The sequence below is a fragment of the Benincasa hispida genome, chromosome 12 (assembly GCF_009727055.1).
Source record: "Benincasa hispida cultivar B227 chromosome 12, ASM972705v1, whole genome shotgun sequence".
NCBI lineage: Eukaryota > Viridiplantae > Streptophyta > Magnoliopsida > Cucurbitales > Cucurbitaceae > Benincasa > Benincasa hispida.
Window position 1 is genome coordinate 70,421,393 of NC_052360.1, and position 20,926 is coordinate 70,442,318.

The 20,926-nt window shown below is 36.5% G+C and overlaps 1 protein-coding gene across 2 annotated transcripts; it reads left to right on the top strand.

Moving 5' to 3' along the window:
• Positions 1–1,195: 1,195 nt before the first annotated feature.
• LOC120067048 (leucine carboxyl methyltransferase 1 homolog) lies at positions 1,196–19,567 on the top strand. 2 transcript variants are annotated; one of them, XR_005478916.1, is made up of 13 exons: positions 1,196–1,427; positions 1,923–2,011; positions 2,105–2,241; positions 2,535–2,582; positions 2,786–2,867; positions 5,104–5,206; positions 5,594–5,714; positions 5,871–5,918; positions 15,120–15,205; positions 15,296–15,379; positions 16,646–16,710; positions 17,526–17,577; positions 18,172–18,211. XR_005478916.1 is itself a non-coding variant. In XM_039018420.1 (13 exons), exons 1-13 carry the CDS (start codon positions 1,348–1,350, stop codon positions 19,174–19,176), a joined length of 1,023 nt encoding a protein of 340 aa, XP_038874348.1. In that variant the 5' UTR covers positions 1,199–1,347; the 3' UTR covers positions 19,177–19,567. The 2 variants fall into 2 exon arrangements, 1 of the variants encoding a protein (XP_038874348.1); XM_039018420.1 differs by lacking the exon at positions 15,120–15,205 and adding an exon at positions 19,102–19,567 and having other exon boundaries at positions 1,199–1,427; positions 18,172–18,210.
• Positions 19,568–20,926: the final 1,359 nt, after the last annotated feature.

Consider the following 20,926-nt stretch of genomic DNA (forward strand, 5'->3'; position numbering starts at 1 on the left):
CTGTCACGAAATATTTAGAAGACATCGGTCTTCAAAGGTGGGCAGGCGTTCTGATAAAATTCTGATACTGAACTTTGAACTTTCATAAAAATATATGTTCAATTATATAATGAATGGTCTTACATACATAAAAAATACATGAATGTTTTTACATACATAACAAATAAATGAATGTTTTTACAAAGAATAAAAAATACAATGTTACATATAAAAAATATGGAGTGTTTGCCCATAGCTGATACACTAATTGCCTCGTAGCGAATGTCATTGAGTCTAATTTTGTCATCTTCACTTCTTTGAGCAACATGTGATGGACAATTGGGCTGTTGAACACCAAATCAACGTCAACAAATCACCCAAAAACTGTTCTCTTGAACATGGCCAACTGCGTTTGCGTGAGCTTCTCTTTGACAATCTTGTTTGCATTGGTAATGTGGGCCAAACTAGTTACTTGACCGGGAAATCTGTCACCTTCAGCTATTCTGAAACATGTAGCCATCTTAAATCACTCATGCATTTATTAAAAAAATTAATCAGTAAACTCTTTCAGAAAAAAAAATGTAAAAAAACATCCTGTTTAAATCTTGCTAGAATGGATCTCGTTGGCATCACTCTTGCTCGCATCGCTCTCGTTGGTGTCGCTCTTTCTCACAATCTCGCTCTCTCCGATGTCGCTTTCCCTTATTTCCCTCACATTCTCTCTTTTTACTCGTCTTCAACCACATAATACATCAAAAACCAGAAAAACAAACAAAAAAAACCATAGGTTCACTTATCTCTCTGGTGTCGCTCTACCGATTTCACTCCCACTTATCTCGCTCACAAACTCTTTCTACTCGTTTTCAACCACATAACACATCCCAAACCAAAAAAACAAACAAAAAAAACCATATTGAAAGAAAAGATTTACCGTTAAGATTCGATTGAAAGCCGGAAGTAGAATTGTTTGCAAGCTGAAAATAGTTTTTTTTTTTTTTTCGTTTATGAACAATATAGTCGTCAGCCTTGGAAAATTTGAATGAATAATAGTTTAATTTTAGTGGGTTTTCTCAGTAAAAAGATAAGAAGTCGTAAGGATAAATTAAGTAATTTGATAAGACGATGACGTCAACAGAAGGTCAATTAACATTATTTTTTTAAAAAAGGGTCATTTGACGTTTTGAACCCAATTTTGGGTCTACAAATTTCTCTTCTTAATTCGAAATAGAGGACGAGGGTTTTGTTTAATTGAGGTCCTACACGATTCATCGCCGAAGTGAAGAATTACCGGAGCTATTTTTAGCACCCTCCTCCCCAACTTGCCTTTTCGCCATTGCGTTAACCTCGAAGCTTTCCGGCGACTCGAAAATGGCGAAGGCCGGTCCCGATTCACAGAGCAACAGAGCAGCAGTGCAGGCCACCAACGACGACGCCTCTGCCAGTAAATTGTGAGCAAACTCATTTTAAACGCATCATTCTGTCACTATCTTTACGCGTTCATGATCCATCCCTGGCCTTTTCCAGTTTTCAAACTCGGCGCTTCAAAATTTTCTTTAGATAACCTATTTTTTTCCTGCCTTCCCAACGCCGTCAAGGTGGTCTTTTGTTTTCACGATTCAATGTTGATTGCATGAAAGCACTTTTTATCCTCAAGGAAGTTTCCAGTTGGTATACACGCTAAGATTTCGTTATTTTGTTTGGCACTCGGTGAAGCATCCTCACTCTGTCATATGGAATGCAATCATGCTAGATTTAGTTTTAGTTCTATGCTGGTAATAGGACTCTGTTCTAACAAAGACAATTTTGATCCATCATTTATTTATGAACATCGAATATGGTCCATCCTTAGGTAGAGTTTAAAAAATGAGCTGGTTCTTTTTTTTTGTAAAAAAAAATACTTATGCGTTAGGATGTAATATCAGCTTCCCCTGTTTGGTTAACAGATCATGTGTTAGAAAGGGATACATGAAAGACGATTACATACACCTTTTTGTACGAAAGCCTGTCAAGAGATCTCCAATTATTAACCGAGGTACAATCTTGTTGCTTCTCTTAAATATGCCATTTTCTTAGAACTTTCCCTTATTCACTTTGTAGTAATTTTCTTCACGTTGTTGCTGATAAGGTTATTTTGCCCGGTGGGCTGCACTGAGGAAGCTCCTCTTTCAATTCCTCAATGTTGGAAGTAATACGGAGGAGCATATAAAGAAGCAGATATTGTCACTTGGAGCTGGATTTGACACAACGTACTTCCAATTGCAGGCAAGCTGCTTAATTAGGTCACGGGCTATGACATCTCTAGCATAGATTCATTTATCTCCTTTTATATTTATATTGTATTTTCTAGATTGTTCACACACACTCACACCCACACATGTTTCCTATCGCATTTAAACTAATTACTAGGTTTGGGATTGAAGGTTGATCCTTTTCTATCTTTTCTATGCTTATGGCAGTCATGTTAAGTGGTCTCTTTCTGACCTTTGCTTACATTATCTGTTTGCTCCAATTAACCCCCCACTTGGAGTTGATGCATTTATATTATGTTTTTACAGAACGAGGGTAATGCACCACATTTATATGTGGAGTTAGACTTTAAGGAGGTGCGATTCTGAAACCACCCCCCTGCTTTTTCAACATTCACTTACTTTTGCAGTAATATGTTCATGGGCTTAAATTTCAATACAATGGGAAGAAAATTATGTCAACTACGAATATATTGCCTTAGTGGCTTTCGTTGTTGCAATGAAGCATGTCTCACTGGAATTCAGGGTTATGCACTTTTTAATTTATCTATTTTGTGTAGGTGACTAGTAAGAAAGCTGCAATTATTGAATCCTGTAGTCAGTTGAGAGAAAAAATCAGTGGAACAGTATCTATATCCCTAGGTAAGTGGTCTGTGCTATCATTTCAACATCTTTCATTTTTATATTAGTGGTGGTAGGCACAAATCTCAACCTTGTCATCTATCCATTATTGTTCTTTTTTCCATGTCATTTGACATTTATGGTTGGTTTCAAGGTTTTTCCTCGACCATAGTGTCGATGTGTAGTACTCTTTCTGATTTTGTATGATACAGAGCTTTTCTGCTGCCCTTAGACTACATTAAAATTCCATCTTAATAATATTCAAACCAAATGCATCCTAAATTTTTGACAGTATTGAAAAGATTCTTTAAAGCGCAACAAGGGTGTACCATCGGCAAATTGTAAGTGATTCAAATAAAACTATGAGTCTCCAATAGGTTGAATTAAAATTTTACCCAAACTAGCACTATGCATTAAAAATTGACTTAGGCAATCAAAGACCAAAACCAATAGAGAAAGGGAGAGAGGGTCACCTTGACGTATGCCTCAAGAAGGAATGATATTACCTCTAGGTCTACCATTAATAATAATCGAATAGTTGACACTAGAGATACCATACAACCACAAATCCATTTCCTCCAAATGAAACCGAAGCCTTTGGCATGGATGGTGGCATCCAAAAATCCTAATAAACTTTGTCAAAAGCCTTTTAGGTATAATATAAGAACTACTCCTTTTTTGTGTGAGATGTTCCGATCATTGATCAATTCATTAGCCATAAGAAATATACAAAATTTGTCTATTAGCCAAAATCAGTTTCAATCTGTTTGATAAAAAATGAGCAATCTTGTCCCATTATTTATTACTTTCTTTTATTACTTTTTTTAATTCACTCCCTTGTGGAGTCTGTATCATTTGAGTATGTATCTTTCATCTTGTTTAGTTTCTTTTCATTTTATCAATGAAAAAGTTTTGTATCTTGGTAAAAGAAAATAACACGAGCAATCATCTTGTATACATAAGGAATGAGGCTAATTAGTCGTTAGTCTGTAATATGTTTGTCAATTCTCTTTTGTAGTAAAACAAATATAAGTTTTATTTAGGGAAACATTAATTACACCTGAAGAGTAGAATTCATTGTATCCTTGAGGCTCGAAGTTCCTAATCAATCTCGTAATCTTGCTTTTTATGATTGCTTCGTGTGGGTTTCGATTTTGGGTTTCAATTGTGGGTTTCATTGATTGAAGTTCTGAGTTTTGTGTAAAGGTATATTGATAATACTATATAATAGTATCATATATATTTTTTTTGCTGATTTCTTTAACCTTGAGCAAAATTTTAAATAAAATACCAGTTGGTTAGATTATGAATTCTTGAGCAATAAAATCTGTATCTGTATTTTATTATATATTTTTATATTCATATTTAGTGGGTGGGTTGAGATACTTCTTTTGCTGTTTTACATTGTTTTCTGATAAGAAATGACCATCTTAATATTTGCATGTTACATTGTTAAATATTCAGTGGGTTGGGGTGTATATAACCTTATGTTCTACATATATTATTTATTTATTTATCGCGCTTCGCTTCGTCAGGCGTCGTCTTTTTGTTACCTCTCGCTTTGAGGCAATCAATGGACTTGTCGCCTTGAGGTGCGTGGTTATAGCTAAAGGCTATTGGTCTGAAGTGACTTTTTATATATGAGTAAGACATGCTGAACCAAATTTATCAAGCCAATCATTGGTTAGCCAGAATCTGTCTAATAACAAAAGATATTGTTCCTCACCAAAACTAGACCACATGTAACAACCATTTAGCAATTGGGTATCTTGATGGTGATAGGTAGCAATCCACTCATTGAAGTTCTCATACTTCTAGTAGTTGAATGATCATGAGATTTCTTCCAAGATCAATGAGTCACATTAAAATCCCCTCCAAGAATCCTTCAATCACCCCCTAATTCAGCCAAGCCATGAAGCTCTCACCAAAAACATCTCAAAATTTGCTCCCAGAAGATCCATAGATCACTGGTAGAATAAAAACCTTGTATAATCTCCTGAACTGTGAAATTAGGTTCACTGCACATAATCTGGATGCCCCCAAGTAATTCCAGTTGCATCAAGAGATGCCCATACACACCACTGTTTGTTAATGTTTCCTGCAAATTTGGTTTACTTGTTGTTGTCCTTGTAATTTTAACAAATGGTTGTTTGACTCTGCTGTATTACATTTTTTTATGGGAAACTTTTGATCATTTTCCTGCTTTTCTAAGTATATTCATGTATTTTCAACTGCCATACCTATCATTGCTTTGCAGAAAAAGGAGAAGTTCATAGTGATCATTACAAACTACTCCCTATCGACTTGCGTGATATTGATAAGTTGAATGATGTATTGGCTATTGCTGGTATGGATCCCAGGTATGAAAGCGCAGAAGATTTTCCTCCTTGTGGTCCAGTTTTTAGAGTGCTTTAATCATCCTTAACTATTTGGTGGATCATTTGGGTCAGTTAAGGTCATTTAATTCTTCATTATTGTTTCAACACTGTCATATTTCATTCCCCAGAGTTGTTCTTTTAATGTCTTTTATGATGAGCTGACTCACCTCTGAATTCGTTGGTCTTACAATCTTTTTAATTATGGTCTCTGAGACTGTGGGCCCTTGTGTGTGTGTTGGGGGGGATATTTGGATGGATGAGTGGGCTGTTTTGAGAGTGGGTTTGAACATCTGATGAATCCAACATTTTCCCTACTTTTTGGCTTTGCATGGAAATTATTAATATCTTTTATCCTGATATTGTTATCAGTTTGCCGACATTTATAATTGCAGAATGCGTTTTGATATACTTGGATCCAGATTCGAGTCATGCTATAGTTGGTTGGGCATCAAAAGCATTTTCAACAGCAATATTTTTCTTATATGAGCAGGTTTTGCTTATCTGAACTTATACAAGATTTTGTATGTTTACATTTCTGGTGGAATGTCTTTCCTTTTAAATTCATTTGTATTATTGATATCTCCATTGGTACATGACTTTGTTTTAATTGATGGTTTGGTAACTTGTGACTACAATCTTTCGACAGATTCATCCGGATGATGCCTTTGGCCAACAAATGATCAGAAATTTAGAGGTACAATTGTCTTTGATAGTCCATGAATTATGAATATTTTCAGTCTATTCCTCCATTTTTTTTAATTTATTAAAAACAAGCTTTCATTGAGAACAATGAATGAATATTGAAGGCCATATGAAAAAAATAGTGAATTAAAAAAAATGAAACTTTTCATTGAAGAAATGAGAAGTGTCTAATGCTCAACTACTTAAAATTACATGGGATATATAAAAGCATTCCAATTAAAATTAAAGCAAATATCCCAAAAGAGAAAATCCTACAAAGCCTTCGAGAGAGATCACCAAGAGAAATTAATGAATACAAATTGGCATGTAAAAATACAAGCAAACAAGAAATGAAACTTTTTCATTGTATAAATGAAAGAGGAGACTAATGCTCAGCTATTTAAAAATTGCAAAGGATATGTAAAAGCATTCTGATTGAGACAAATGTTCCGAGAAAAAAGTCCAGCAAAGCCTTTGAGAGATAGAGAACACCAAGAGGAAGTCGAGAGACGAGTTGACTCAAATCTGTCCAACTAAGAGAGTTGCATGCTGTGGAAAATTATTTGAAAATACTTGTGAAAACCCATTTGAGTATCTTCATTAGTGCCAACATGTACTAGTGAGAGGAGACCTAGAAGTTATAATCAACATTTGAAAAAACCCTTCATTTTTATAATATATCATTAAATGTTAAGGAAATCAAAGCTTGAAAAGCCCTATGGTAGCCTGATGGACCCAACCCTAGAAACTACCTTTCGACCTAACGCTATAAGTCGCCATTGGTGGACATTGTTTCATTTCCACTGATCCTATTCGCTGTTGTCTGTCTGCCATTGCCAGACATGGCCACCGGTCTAGTTTCTGAACTCAACATCTTCATTCTTGCTTGTGAAGGTTCTCTCTACCCAATGGGCTAGTTTCGTAGTTGTGCATCGTTGCTGTTTCACCGTCAATATCGCCATCTTCCTCAGTCATTGCTCTTGTTGTTGTCCATCAACTATGTTGCCATTCGTGTAGCCATTGGCCGGAAATTTCTCATTTTTTCCTTACTTTTTTCCCTTACTTTTTTTCCCTTACTTTTTTTCCCTTTCTTTTCTTCCCATCGCCAAGCCCATTCTTTCCCCTTCTCCCATTTTGTTTCACTGCCATCCCCAGTCGTTGCCTAGCCTTTTCTACTTCCATGGAGAAGATGAGTTGTTGAATCCGTAATCTTTATTTTTGCATTTTGATGTGGTCTAAGTAGCCTCAAATATTAATCCTCCAAGAATCAAGATTGTAAACCTTTTATTAGAATGAATAATGTGTTTCATACAAGAGGGAATTGTTCCTGTTTATAGAGTTTTTTTTTTTACAACTGCGGTTAACAAGTGAATTAACCTAGAATATAACCTTATTACCCAATTAACCCCTATTCTTCTTACATCATTCTACCCCTCCAAAAAAAAAAAAAAACTCGTCCTTGAGTTAAAAATGAAAAAAAAAATTATGAAGCAAACAAGGAATGAAATAAATTTGTTCAATGGAGTATGACCAAACCAACCTCCTACATTTTGAACAAAAATATTATGATCAAAGTGATAAATTTGAGACAAAAAATCCAATATTGCCACCATAAGATGAACGTCTCCATCGGCCATAAACCCAAAAAAGAAGTTTCCATCAAGCTCATTCAAAACTGTAGTCATATTACCAATCACAAAAGAATTAGCTTTTGAAGAAAACCCTTCAAGAATCATCTTTTCTTCATCTTTTGCTTCAAGTTATTTGAGGTTACGGTAAACGATTTCCAACGCAATCGGTGAGTCGTTCTTGGTCGGGTTTTTTATTTCCGCCTTGATGTTTAGAGTTTCGATGTTCGATACCTCTTTTCCATCTTCTTCGTTGGATTTTTCTTCACTCAAGACTACTTCTGAATCAACATTTTCAAATTCTTCTTTTTAATCATCTACTTCGTTCGCGTGACTTTTGCCCCAATCACCTCCATCAACTACATGGGTCTCGACAAGATTTTTCTCAAATTTATCTTCAAGATTTTCTATTTGAACATTTTCCAATCATGATTCCTTTATTTTTTCTTCCGCATGAGAAATTAATCCATTCTTGAAACTCTTGCAAATGAATTGATAATTGATCAATATGTTGAGTCATTTTTCCCAATGAACGTTGGAGTTCTTTATCTCCTTCAATTCTATGGGATCAAAATAGTCATTTGTTGGATTCTTGGATATGTTTCAATCTCGTAGTGGGTATATGACTCATCCATTGATTCTCTTGAATCAACCTTTCTTGATCGTGTTTCATAACCAAAAGAGTAATTTTGAGTCTTTGGACGTTTTTCTTGGGCTGTAAAAATTCATTCTTGATGATTTTTTCATTCATCTAACTCAATCTTTATGTTGATTTCTTGAAAAATGGGTTTGATTGGATCGTTAGAGTCCTTTTTCAATATCGTTGCCTTCTTATTCCATCCCAAATTGACTTAGAAACTGTTGAAAAACAGCTTGTAACCCTAGGGGTATTTTAGTAATTGTTTGTACCCTAAGGCTTCCCACTAGTCTATTTGTTTGGCCTATTCTCTTGTACTTTGTGTATTAATTCAATAATAAAAAATTCGTCTCTATCGTGGTTTTTTCTCCCTGATCTAGGGTTTTCCACGTAAATCTTGTGTTCTTGCCTTTTTTTTTTTTTTTCCCAACATGGTATCAGAGCATGGTGACGAAACCCTAGCCACCATCGATGAGAATAGACCAGATTCTCCTCCAGGTAACTCCATTGGAACTAGTGGGACCATAAGCGCCGACATCACTAAAGCCGTTCGAAAAGCCGTGGAACAGTATCTTCAAGATGCACTGCCAAAAATCATCCAATCAGTGTCAGACCTCAACCCTAGCCGACCTAGCTCCAGCCGCCCATCCTTGGCCGGGGAAATCCCGTCGGACTTCAACCCCAACTGACCTAACACCAGTCGATCTTCCCCATTTGAATCGCCGCATCTTCAGTCGCGCGATACACGTGCGCTCCAAACCCAACCGGCATATTCTGCCGCGAAATGTCGTGATGAACCAGTTGATTAGCCACCGATCGCGATTTCGCGCAACTCCAGGGCTTTCTAGATGCAGTCGATCGATTCTGCCGCCTGCTTTCACGATGACCCAGTCGTGCAACCACCAATCGCGATGACCCAGCGGGCGAACCCAACACCCTTCATGGTCGAGTCCACCTGGGAGAAGTCGGCCGAACCTTATGTGCCGATCTTCTGCCCAAACACTTCGACCGGATCTTCGATCCGGTGATCTACTCCGATGGCGCTGGCGGTCGGGTCTGTACAGCAACCTTGCCGGGGTCGAATGATCTCCAACGACGTTTTGCCCATCTCCAACAACAGATTGCCGATTTCAGAACAGTTCTTGGGACAAACACTCAAGATTTATCAGACAACATACCAATATATTTTGAAAAATTTGGTAAATTCTTTCCCTATTTTACCCACTACAAATATTTTGACTGGATCCATGGGAAATTCTACAGGATTTATTACCGAAGAAAAATTGAATGGTCAGAACTATTTTTCCTGGTCCCAATCCATCTGAATGGTCTTGGAAGGACGTCATAAATTTTGGACACTTGACTGGAGAGATACCTTAGCTCAGATTAGGAGACCCTTAGGAATGAATTTGGAAGGGGGAAGACTCGTTGTTGAGCTAAACTGAATAATAGTATGGAACCCCAGATTGGTAGACCGTTACTCTATGCTGCAACTGCCAAAGATATTTGGGATGTTGTACAACAACTTTATTCGAAGAGGCAGAATGCATCCTGACTCTATACGTTACAGAAACAAGCACATGAATGCAAGCAAGGAACAATGGACGTAACGTCATATTTCAATAAAATATCTCTTTTGTGGCAAGAGATGGATCTGTATAGGGAGATAGTTTGGAAATGTGCACAGGACGGAACATAGTATGCAAAAATTGAAGAAGCTGACCGTGTCTATGACTTCCTTGCTGGACTAAATTCAAGGTTTGATGCCGTTCAGAGTCGGATTCTGGGGCAATGCCCTACTCCCTCTCTCATGGAAGTTTGCTCAGAAATACGTCTGGAGGAAGACAGATCAAGTGCAATGAATAACCCGGTAATTATCCCTACAGATGCTGCTGCGTTTGCCACTAAGTCCTCCAACACTGACGGCCACTCCTGTTTGTGAGCATTGTAAAAAGTGTTGGAAGTTACATGGACGACCCTCGAATAGTAAACGTCGTTAGTCACATGACAAATCAACCCCTAGACGTGCCCTTGTGAGTGACTCGGCGAATGAGAACCCCCAGCATCAATCCTCAGCAGACAGTATGACTAGCCTAAATACAGTTGGAGTCGGTGCCATCGCCCAATCAGGTACTATCCAGTCTTTTGGTCTTATTAGTATTAACGGTAAAAAACCATGGATTGTTGACTCAGGGGCGACAGATCACATTTGAGGGTTTGGTTTTACGGGATTGCAGATGGGTCATTTGCACCTATTACAGGGAAAGGGCATTTATCTCCATTTGAGGGTTTGGTTTTACAGGATGTTTTGCATGTTCCTAAAATTTCATATAATTTGTTATCCATCAGTAAGACTACAAGAGATCTGAATTGTCAGGCAGTTTTTTCACCCGACTCTGTTTTATTTTAGGATCTGAGCTCGGGGACGACGATTGGCAGCCCTGCACGATAGGGGGCTCTACTTACTGACTGATGATGCTTCCTCTAGGAATGATTATAGGACTAGCCTTGTCTCTTTAAATTTTTCTAATTCTGAGAATGATTTTCTGTTATGGCATTACCGTTTAGGACATCTAAATTTTCAATACATGAAATACTTGTTTTCGCGTTTATTTCACAATATTAATATGTTTTCTTTAAATTGTGATGTGTGTATTCGTGCCAAACAGAGTCGTGTCTCCTGTCATTCCCAGCCCTATAAACCATTCAAACCCTTCACATTAGTTCACAGTGATATTTGGGGTCCCTCACCAACCACAACCTCCACAGGGAAACGCTTGTTTGTCACCTTTATGGATGATCACACTCGGCTTACTTGGGTCTTTCTTCTCACTAATAAATTCGAGGTGTTATCTGTATTCCAGCAATTCTATGCCACTGTGGAAACCCAGTTTAATCCCAGGATTGGTATTTTGAGAAGTGGCAATGGGCGGGAATTCTTTAATGCTTCATTCTAGGACTTCCTTACATCCAAAGGGGTTATCCACCAAAGTTCGTGTGCTTACACTCCCCAGCAAAATGGGGTAGCCGAAAGAAAAAATCGTCATTTGATGGAAGTTGCCAGGTCCTTAATGCTATCCACATCCCTCCCGTCTAACCTATAGGGGGATGCTATCCTTACTTCTTGAGTCCTCAACTTTCAAAATCCATTAGACTGTTTGAAAGAGTCCTACCCAGCTACTCGTTTAATCTCTGATGTACCACTTCAAGTGTTTGGATGTGTTGCCTTTGTTCACTCCCATGGTCCAAATCGCACGAAGTTCATCCCTCGTGCTAAAAAATGCGTCTTTGTTGGGTACCCGCTTCATCAGCGTGGGTATAAATGTTACCACCCATCCTCTTGCAAATATTTTGTCTTCATGGATATCACCTTCCTTGAGGATCAATCCTTCTTTCCCGTAAGCCCTCTTCAGGGGGAGATATCCAATGAAGAGGCTAACTGGTCCACCTATACAGTTCCATTAGAGTCATCTCCTATTCCTGAACATGTCGGTCCTATCCTCCCTACCAATCAAGTCCCATGGATAACATACTATAGGAAGAATCTCAGGAAGAAAACAGCGCCACCTGTCGCATCTCTGGCTCCGGTCCATGAGTCAAACCCGACATTAGGTACGTGTATTCTTGAAATCAATGGGATTGATACTTGTGCTGAGACTAACGATGCAGAGAGGAAAAAGGAGGAGAAGGTGCTGATAGCACCACTATAGCAGATGGGAAAATGATGGTGAATAGTGATCCAGAAACTGTTCTAGAAAATGTGAGTGATACTAGAGATGATGGTGTAAAAGAGACTTTTGAAAATGAAACCTAGATAGAGGAGACGATTGATCAGAATGGGAATTCTGACTGTCTGGAAGAGCATGATGCTTCTCTCGATCTTCCAATAGCCCTGAGGAAAGGTATTCGGTTATGTACAAGGTACCATGTGCATATTTACATGACATACAGTAACCTGTCATCTGAATTTAAGGCCTTTACCACCAGTTTAGATACAAGGGTGATAATTGAGTAGCATATAGGAAGAAATGAAAACTGAAGTTTGGAAGACTGCTGTTATGGAGGAAATGAGGGCTCTCGAGAAAAACGAAACGTGGGACCAAGTGATCCTACCCAAAGGGCACAAGACAGTTGGGTACAAATGGGTCTTCACTATAAAGTACAAGTCAGATGGAACCGTTGACCGGTACAAGGCTAGGCTAGTTGCCAAAGGGTTTACTCAAACCTTTGGTGTAGATTACTCCGAGACATTCTCTCTTATAGCTAAACTCAATACTATCCAAGTATTGCTGTCAGTTGCAGTCAACAGAGATTAGCCTCTGCATCAACTGGATGTAAAGAATGCCTTTCTCAATGGAGAACTTGAGGAAGAAGTCTACATGAATCCTCCTCCTGGATTTGAAGATCAGTTCAAACAACGAGTCTGCCGGCTGAGAAAGTCACTATATGGGTTGAAACAGTCTCCGAGGGCCTGTTTTGACAGATTTGCCACCTTTGTCAAAGGACAAGGGAATATCCAAGGGCACTCAGATCACACACTGTTTACAAAGAAGTCAACTTCAGGGAAAGTTGCAGTTCTCATTGTGTATGTTGACGATATTGTGCTCTCTGGTGACGATGATGATGAAATTGTGAAACTCAAAGCAAAGATGGCTAAAGAATTTGAGATTAAAGACCTTGGGAAGTTAAGATACTTTCTTGGAATGGAAGTAGTCCGGTTAAGGGATGGGATATCTGTGTCCCAACAGAAATACACTATTGATTCCTAAAGGAGACAGGAATGACTGGGTGCAAACCTGTTGACACCCCGGTCGAATATAACTCAAAGCTCAGCAATACTAGTAACAATGTCCCGTCAATAAAGAAAGGTTTTAGCGGTTAGTTGGAAAATTGATATACTTATCTCACACGAGACCCGATATTTCATATGCAGTTAGTGTTGTCAGTCAGTTTATGCAGACCCCTTATGAGGAACATATGATGGCAGTTGAACGCATCCTAAGATATCTGAAAGGTACACTTGGGAAGGAGTTGTTCAAGAAATCTGATAAATGTTGCATTGAAGCCTACACTGATTTTGATTAGGCAGGGTCTGTTGTTGATAGAAAATCAACATCTGGGTATTGCACATTTGTCTGGGGTAATCTAGTGACCTGAGGAGCAAGAAACAGGGAGTTGTGGCCAGCAGTAGTGCGGAAGCTGAGTATCAGGCCATGAGTTTAGGGATATGTGAAGAAATCTGGTTGATGAAAGTGTTGTCAGATCTTCATCAAGGCAATGAGCTCCCAATGAACCTGTTCTGTGACAATAAGGCAACAATAAGTATTGCAAATAATCCTGTTCAGCATGACAGAACAAAACATGTTAAGATCGACCGACATTTTATCAAGGAAAGATTTGACAACGGAAGTATATGCATACCTTATGTTTCCTCAAATCAGCAAATTGCAGATGTGCTCACAAAAGGGTTACTGAGACAAAGCTTTGTTCATTGTGTCAGCAAGTTGGGCCTTATTGATATTTACGCTCCAACTTGAGGGGGAGTGTCGAAAAATAGCTTATAACCCTAGGGGTATTTTAGTAATTGTTTGTACCCTAGGGCTTCCCACTAGTCTATTTATTTGGCCTATTCTCTTGTACTTTGTGTATCAATTCAATAATAAAAAAATTCGTCTCTATCGTGGTTTTTTCTCCCTGATCTAGGGTTTTCCACGTAAATCTTGTGTTCTTGTCTTTTTTTTTTCAACAGAAACATCTTCGGAGTCGCTAGAATCACTAGAATCAAATTTCCAATGTGGATAATGATAGGTTCTTTGAGAAAATCGAGCATGGGCAAAATTAGTATGTTGAAATTCTTTCTTCTGAATCACTTGAATCAAAATCCCATCATTGTTTTTGGAAGTAAAATTGATTTTCTTGTCTATAGCAATTGCTTTTTTTTTTTCCTTGGAGACAACTTCTTTGATTGGCAATAATCCATTCTTGCAAAATCTTGAAAAATATTTGGTTTCTTCTTTCTTTCTTGGAATTTCAAGGGTTCCCCCTTATTAGATGTCGGTTGTTCGGCAACGAGCACAACTCACGAAGCTCCCTCTTGTGACTGGCGTCACTAAAAGTTTCTTGGACTTCCATGGGCAGCAGTCAACGTTGGCCCAGACGGATGCTCTGATACCAAATTGATGTAGCATAAGTAGCTTCAAGGATTAATCCTCCAAGAATCAAGATTGTAAATCTTTTATTAGAATGAATAATGTGTTTCATACCAGAGGGAAATGTTCCTATTTATAGAGTTTTATTATAAGTGGGGGTAAAAAAAGAATTAACCTAGAATATTACCTAATTATCCAATTAACCCCTATTCTTCTTACATCACATTTGGTAGGAAAATGATATGGGTTTTGTCGAAGACATTAAAAAAAATGAAGATTACCCTCTTTCTCCATTTTATTTGATTCGATGGTTGAACTGATGCAATATCTAGTGGATGTATATTTTCGTAAGCAAATCAGGGATGCTTCTGGAATCTGGACTATCCATTTGACCAAGTTGTTTAGATCTCCCAAGGATGGAAACTTAATGAGTTGTTTGGCCATCTTCTGAAGGTAGAAAGACAATACATGTACCTATTGGTGTTGAAAATAAAAGTTGGTTCATTTTTTGGAACATGATAAAAGATTCTCTCTTAAAAGTTGTAAAAAATTAGCACTCAACTTTCTTTTTTCCAAATCAAGTTGAGGAAGGAGAAATATTGCAGTCAAGTTATGTGAAAGCAGTACACAAGAAGAGATTAGTTGCTCCTACTTTTTGAGGTTATTTTGTAGCGTATTATCTTTTTGATTTCAATACTATTTTATTAGTTGTTTGGGCTCTATTAGAGTCACATCCAGATTTTTAATATTTAGTTTCCATGTCAAATTCTCTGATCGTATAAAATTTTAAAATGCAACAGATAGCTACATGTGTATGTAAACTCCTGCTTTCTCAAAAATGTTATATAGATACTTTCACTCAATGCTGGCATTATATAGTCAATAGGTATCTGTCTTCCATTTGTGGTTCTAAGATTGTCTGATATACTCATTGAGATGAAATGATTTAATATATCTGTGAACATTATTGATTCAGAGTCGAGGCTGTGCTTTGTTGGGTATCAATGCTACACCAACATTACTTGCAAAGAAAAAGCTTTTTCTCGACCAAGGATGGCAGGTAATTTTTCTGTTTGCAGTAAAATAAGGCTGAAATACTGTATGTGCCCCTTCTAATTGGCATAGTTTCTTTTATTATTCAATTAGCTTTGTGATAGATAGAAACCAAATAACTGACATAATATTGAAAGATAAAAAGATAGAACACTGACACCCCAAGTATTCAAGGTATTTGGAGCTTCCCCACTTGTTTATTTCCATTCAATGCCTAAATGAACTAAACTATTCCTTGGCTTCATCTCCTCCCATTCCCTCTCTTTGTAACTAATTCCGTGGTTAATGACTGATATTTCCTTAATGCCCTAATAATATTTATTATCCTTGTGGTATTCCTAAGTTCTAACACAGACTTCTGGTAATAGTGAGTTTGCAAAGCTTTTACCGCGGAAAGATTTGATGTCTTAAACCATTTTGGTTGAAGTATAAATAGTTGTTCACAATGGCTTACACTTGGTAAAAGCCTTGGAATAAATGCTCTTCCCTAGATAATTTAATTGTCCGAAAGCACTTTTTTTGGTTATTTATTTATATTACGTAGGGAACAAATAATATTGCTGTTGATATCTTATAAATGAACTGAACTGTCCAATGGATATTTGACCAATCGGTATTTTTGAGGGGAGAAACAATGTCATTGAGGAAATAATAAAGGGAGTTAATAGCTACCAAACACCAAGAGGTGAGTTACATGAAAGATCTTTAATTAAGGAAAGAATGGATTGCTAGAGGGTGTCTGCATTTACAAATGACACCAATAAGATCATTAAAAATAACAAACCTTCACCCATCAACTTAAGCTTTTGGGTCGATTAGTGATTTAACGTGGTATCAAACAGGTGGTCCAGGTTGAGTTTTTTTACATATTTCAAATCCACAAATGAGGGAGAGTATTTAATGATATAATATTAAATTTACCTTCACCCATCAGCTTGAGCTTTTGGGTCAATCGGTGATTTAACATTCCCCACTTCTTTTTCCTTTTAACTAAAACCAAATAGAACCGTATCATCTTATACATATTTCCAGAGCTACAATGGTCTATGTAGTTGTGAAGCTTTATTCCCTCATGGTTGTTAGCTTCTCATCTTGTTTTAGATGAAGATTGTGATGTGAGGGTATCCTGTGATGTTCTCTTTAGGGACAGTACGTTCTATATTCCTGTATATTTATTGTATGTATGTATATACTTATTCCTATCCTATTTAATATGTTTTTGGTTTTAATTATTTTGCGGAGACTCTATAATATTGTCTCTTTTGGTTGACAGACAGCTGCAGCATGGGACATGCTGAAAGTGTATAATAAATTGATCGAAGCTCAGGAAAGACGAAGGTTTTTGTTTAAGAGTGGTTTTAGCGATCCTCCTTTGTTTATCTATTGTTGTCAATCTGATGCCATGGTTTGTTTAGTGTTTCATTCCTATGATGTTTGATACATTGAAAAACTTGCTCGTGGAAGAAAAAGATGGAATAAAATAGTTGAAATATATGAATGAAACTTGTTCCTTTTGTGGGCTTGTGTTTGATTGCCCTTGTACATTCTTTCATTTTTCTCCAACGGAATTTCAGTTTCCCTTGCTTTAAAAAAGAACAAGTTTGTACAACAACAAACTTCATTTTTGCTAGCTGCATTTATAATTTTCTCTAGTGAGATAGAATGGGGATTTTGTTTAATATATGGATAAATCCATGTCTCAAGACTTAAACTAATGTTGCTTTTTACTTGTAATTATTTTATTGGTTTTAGTAAGCTTTCTAGTTACCTTAGGCCAATTTTTTTTGCCTCGAGATTGAAATAATGTTGACTGAGGATTAAAATTAGACAAGTGATGAAATATACACACGTCTCACTTGGACTTGCAAGGTCTTTGATGTGGTTATGTAAATAACCACTCCGAGGTTCAGTTTGAAGAATGAAGAGATGTTTGTACAGTAATAAACCTCGGATCAGACTAATGTCTATATCAAATTGTCATATTGTCTAAATATTTAGCAGATGTCATGCATTCAGCATGTGCCTTTTTGAAGGTTTTACGTGATGTTTTCTTTTCTTTCAAATTTCATATGCTTTTCCTTCTTTGATCTTGCCAATTTTTTTCGAGTTGTTTTCCAGGGAAGATTTTCATGTTTGGCACTTTTTTTCTTTAGGATTGAACGGCTGGAGTTATTTGATGAATTTGAGGAGTGGCACATGATGCAGGCAAGTTTATAACCTATTGTAATAATGAGAAAAGGCATGGGCGTTTGTATTCCATTTCTTCTTTAAGTTTATAACCAGTTGAGATATGAGTTTCTTCTTTAACTTATTGTCAGTTTCTTTTTTCAATGCCAAGATTTGTTTTTCAGTTTGATGTCTTTTGACTTTCAAGTACTAAACGTTGTTTCATTAGTTTTTAACTTGTTTCATTAGTTTTTCTAGTACTAAACGTTGTTTCATTAGTTTTTAACTTGTTAAATCTTAAATGTCTAATCCTCATTCCCATACAAGCGTGTACTTTGATGTGAAGTTAGTACCTCCATTTTTTGTACCACTTCAATTAGAACTTGTTCCATTTCATTTCACTATTGGATTTCACTGTCGTTTTTCCATTAAGATTTTTGTATTGCTTCTCCTCTATCTCTCATAGGCATCACTAATGGTGAAGTGATTAGTGGGTTAATGTTTCCCTTCACGCTGGGGTGAAAATTAATATGAATTAGACTATAGTTTCTACGTGTCACACTATTGAATTTGACCATTTGTAGATCTTTTATCAAATTATTTTTTAAAACTTCTTAATCGGATGGTTTTCAGGAGCATTATTGCGTGGCTTATGCAATCAATGATTCCCTGGTATGTTTATTTCGTGGCTATATTTGGTTTAATATTTTCTTTTATGATTCCTTGTTAAGCGACTCCATGTTCTGGACTAACTTATGGCTATACCTTTTGAAGTGTAATGATCTTGCAATTCTTAATATTGTCTCGTAATGCTGGTATTAGACATATGTAATCATTTCCAGTCCAAGTATTTTAGTCATTCCTCAAATTCAATTTGTTTATTCTTCTGGTCCTATTTACTTTCGGTCCATATTCTTTGTGAAAATGTTTCTTTTTTACAAAAGATATTGAAAATTCGTTGATGGATGGCGGCATTACAGGGGGAAAGTTCGATCTTTTTCATCATTAATACTGGCTCATTAGTTGAAGCACATGCGCAACTGGCCTCTTTTTGTGACCCAACTGACCCATTTTACTAGCTTATGGACTGATTCTCTTGTGTGGTCAATTTTCCTTTACTTATGTTGTGAACTGACTTATCATTGATCTGTTTGTCATTACTAATGTCGGCTATAAATTCCACATATCTCCTTTTTCATGTAATGACATTTTCCTTTCAATCTAAACATTTGTGATTTGAGCACTCCTTGTCAAAATGAAGAAAATGTCCAAAATGATTGAATTCTACCAACATTATTATTTTTTTTTTAAAAATAATTTCATGCAACTGTAACACGTTGGCTTTGATTATTTAATGATGAAACTTGACATATGTGTAATGTACTGTCACATAGTGGACAATGTGAATGGCTTAGCTAGATATTCGTGTCTTCTTGTCTTCATTTCATTTACTTCTATTTCTTTTCCCGTTTGAAGGGGAAGAGGAAAGGGGTAAGATCATAACAAGGACAATGTGTTATAAGTATATCTCTTCATCTGTTGCTTTCCATTTCCTGACCCTAGGGGCTTTTTGGGAATTTTGGCTTTCCCCGGGACCAGCACGTGCTTGACCCTCCCTCTCACCAGCATGAGATGTAAAGAACTTCCTTCTGGCTGCTGCTGCTATTGACCAACTCTTCCAAGATTTGTTGAAAAATTTAATACTTGGAGTAGCACGTGCTGTTTACACGTGCCAATACCAACACAAGCTGGGGAGATTATTTGCCAGGCTAAAAGATAAAAGGTATTCTGGAGGACTTGACTCATATAACTTGTAACTCTCCCTCTCTACGAGTATGATGATTCTCAATTCCCCATGGTTTGGAAAATGCCATCTATATTTGTTTGTTTGAGTTGCTGGAAGTTTGAGATTGAATTAAGGTCTTGTTTACTAGTTCGTAATGTTACTGCAATCGTAATGATTGTTTTTTTATTATTCATAATTTACATAATATTGTTAACTAATTTTCTGAAAACGTATTTAAATGAACCCACTTTTTCATAATACGGTTGATTACTTATACGAGTAAAACTTGAGGACTAATCTTTTTTCCCCCTCTTGTGCTTGATGGAGTTGAGCCAGCTGTTTAGCAAATACAACATGGTGGGCCCCATGAGTTGAAGAATGTAGTAATGCCTATTTTGACTTGTGGGGACTGTGCCATGTGCCAAACATAATTTGCATTGTTGGCCCCTTTGCTTTATTACTCCACCATTCTCTCTTTTCTCATCTCTTTTTTAGTTTGTTGTGGGATTGGATGAAGGAAATGGTGCTACAATTTCACATTTGTTTATATATGCTCTATTATGCTCACATTCTTATATGCCTTACTTTCTTTAGGCTATACACTTTGTTTAAAAGTATATTTTGGATTTTTATTGTTAGATTCACATCTTGTGTTTCATATACATAGTGCACGATTTGAAACCATATTCATGGTAATATTAAAACCGAGTCACAACGCAGATGTATTTGAGATGTTGGGTAAGATTTTGGTAAAGTATATTAAAAAGTTTTCAAAAGAAAGTTGAAAAAAAATTTCATATAAAATTTGGAGGCAAAACTAGACCATTTGAAGGTCTAAAAGATGAAAGAAAGTTGAAAGTTCAAAATTTGCTGTACAAAAGAGTGCAATTTTTAAAATGTTTTTCCCCCTTTATTTTTGGTTAGCAGAATAGGGTTAGAAATCTTTATAAGGAGCACTTTTTAGTGGAAGTGTAAGCCAAGATTACAAGATATCTGGTGTGTTATAAAAATATGATATTTATGTTGATATCTGTAGTGGTAAATGGAAAAGAAAAATTGCCATGTATGTAAATTAGGGGTGTATTTTATATATATTTGCGAATTTTCCCCACTTAGATAGTTATTTAGCTTGGATTTATTATTTTTTTCTTTTGAGGCAAAGATAGTTGTCTATTTAGATAACCTCTTTTTTTTTTTGAAATAAAAGAATTGTATTTTGGATATTGATTCTCATTCTGTATGGCTTTTGTTATTAGCACTATAATTAAATGTATGGTGATGTGATAAATGTTGGTGAATTAGCTTGCCATGATGTACAAATGCTACAAGGAAGTTAATAGTAAATATAAAGTGACATTTAAATCTTTTTTAGGCATCACGTCTATTACCCATCCATATTTTTCATCAAAGTGAGCTTAATTCAATAGACGTATAATATATTTTTTTCGAAAGAGGTTTATGCCTTAAATCTCTTCATCACTATTGTACTAAAAGAATCTTCTACTTATTTTTTATCATCTCGTGTTCTGTTGAATTAAATATGTTTTCAATAGTCAATTTATGTCATTTCTTTCCATTAACAATGTCAATAGTTGTAATATA

Coding starts and splice junctions, on each gene's coding strand:
- LOC120067048 (XM_039018420.1), top strand. CDS start 1,348: ATGGCGAAGGCCGGTCCCGATTCACAGAGCAACAGAGCAGCAGTGCAG. Junction 2,242..2,534: donor CAACGTACTTCCAATTGCAG/GCAAGCTGCTTA, acceptor ATGTTTTTACAG/AACGAGGGTAATGCACCACA. Junction 5,919..15,295: donor AAATGATCAGAAATTTAGAG/GTACAATTGTCT, acceptor TTATTGATTCAG/AGTCGAGGCTGTGCTTTGTT.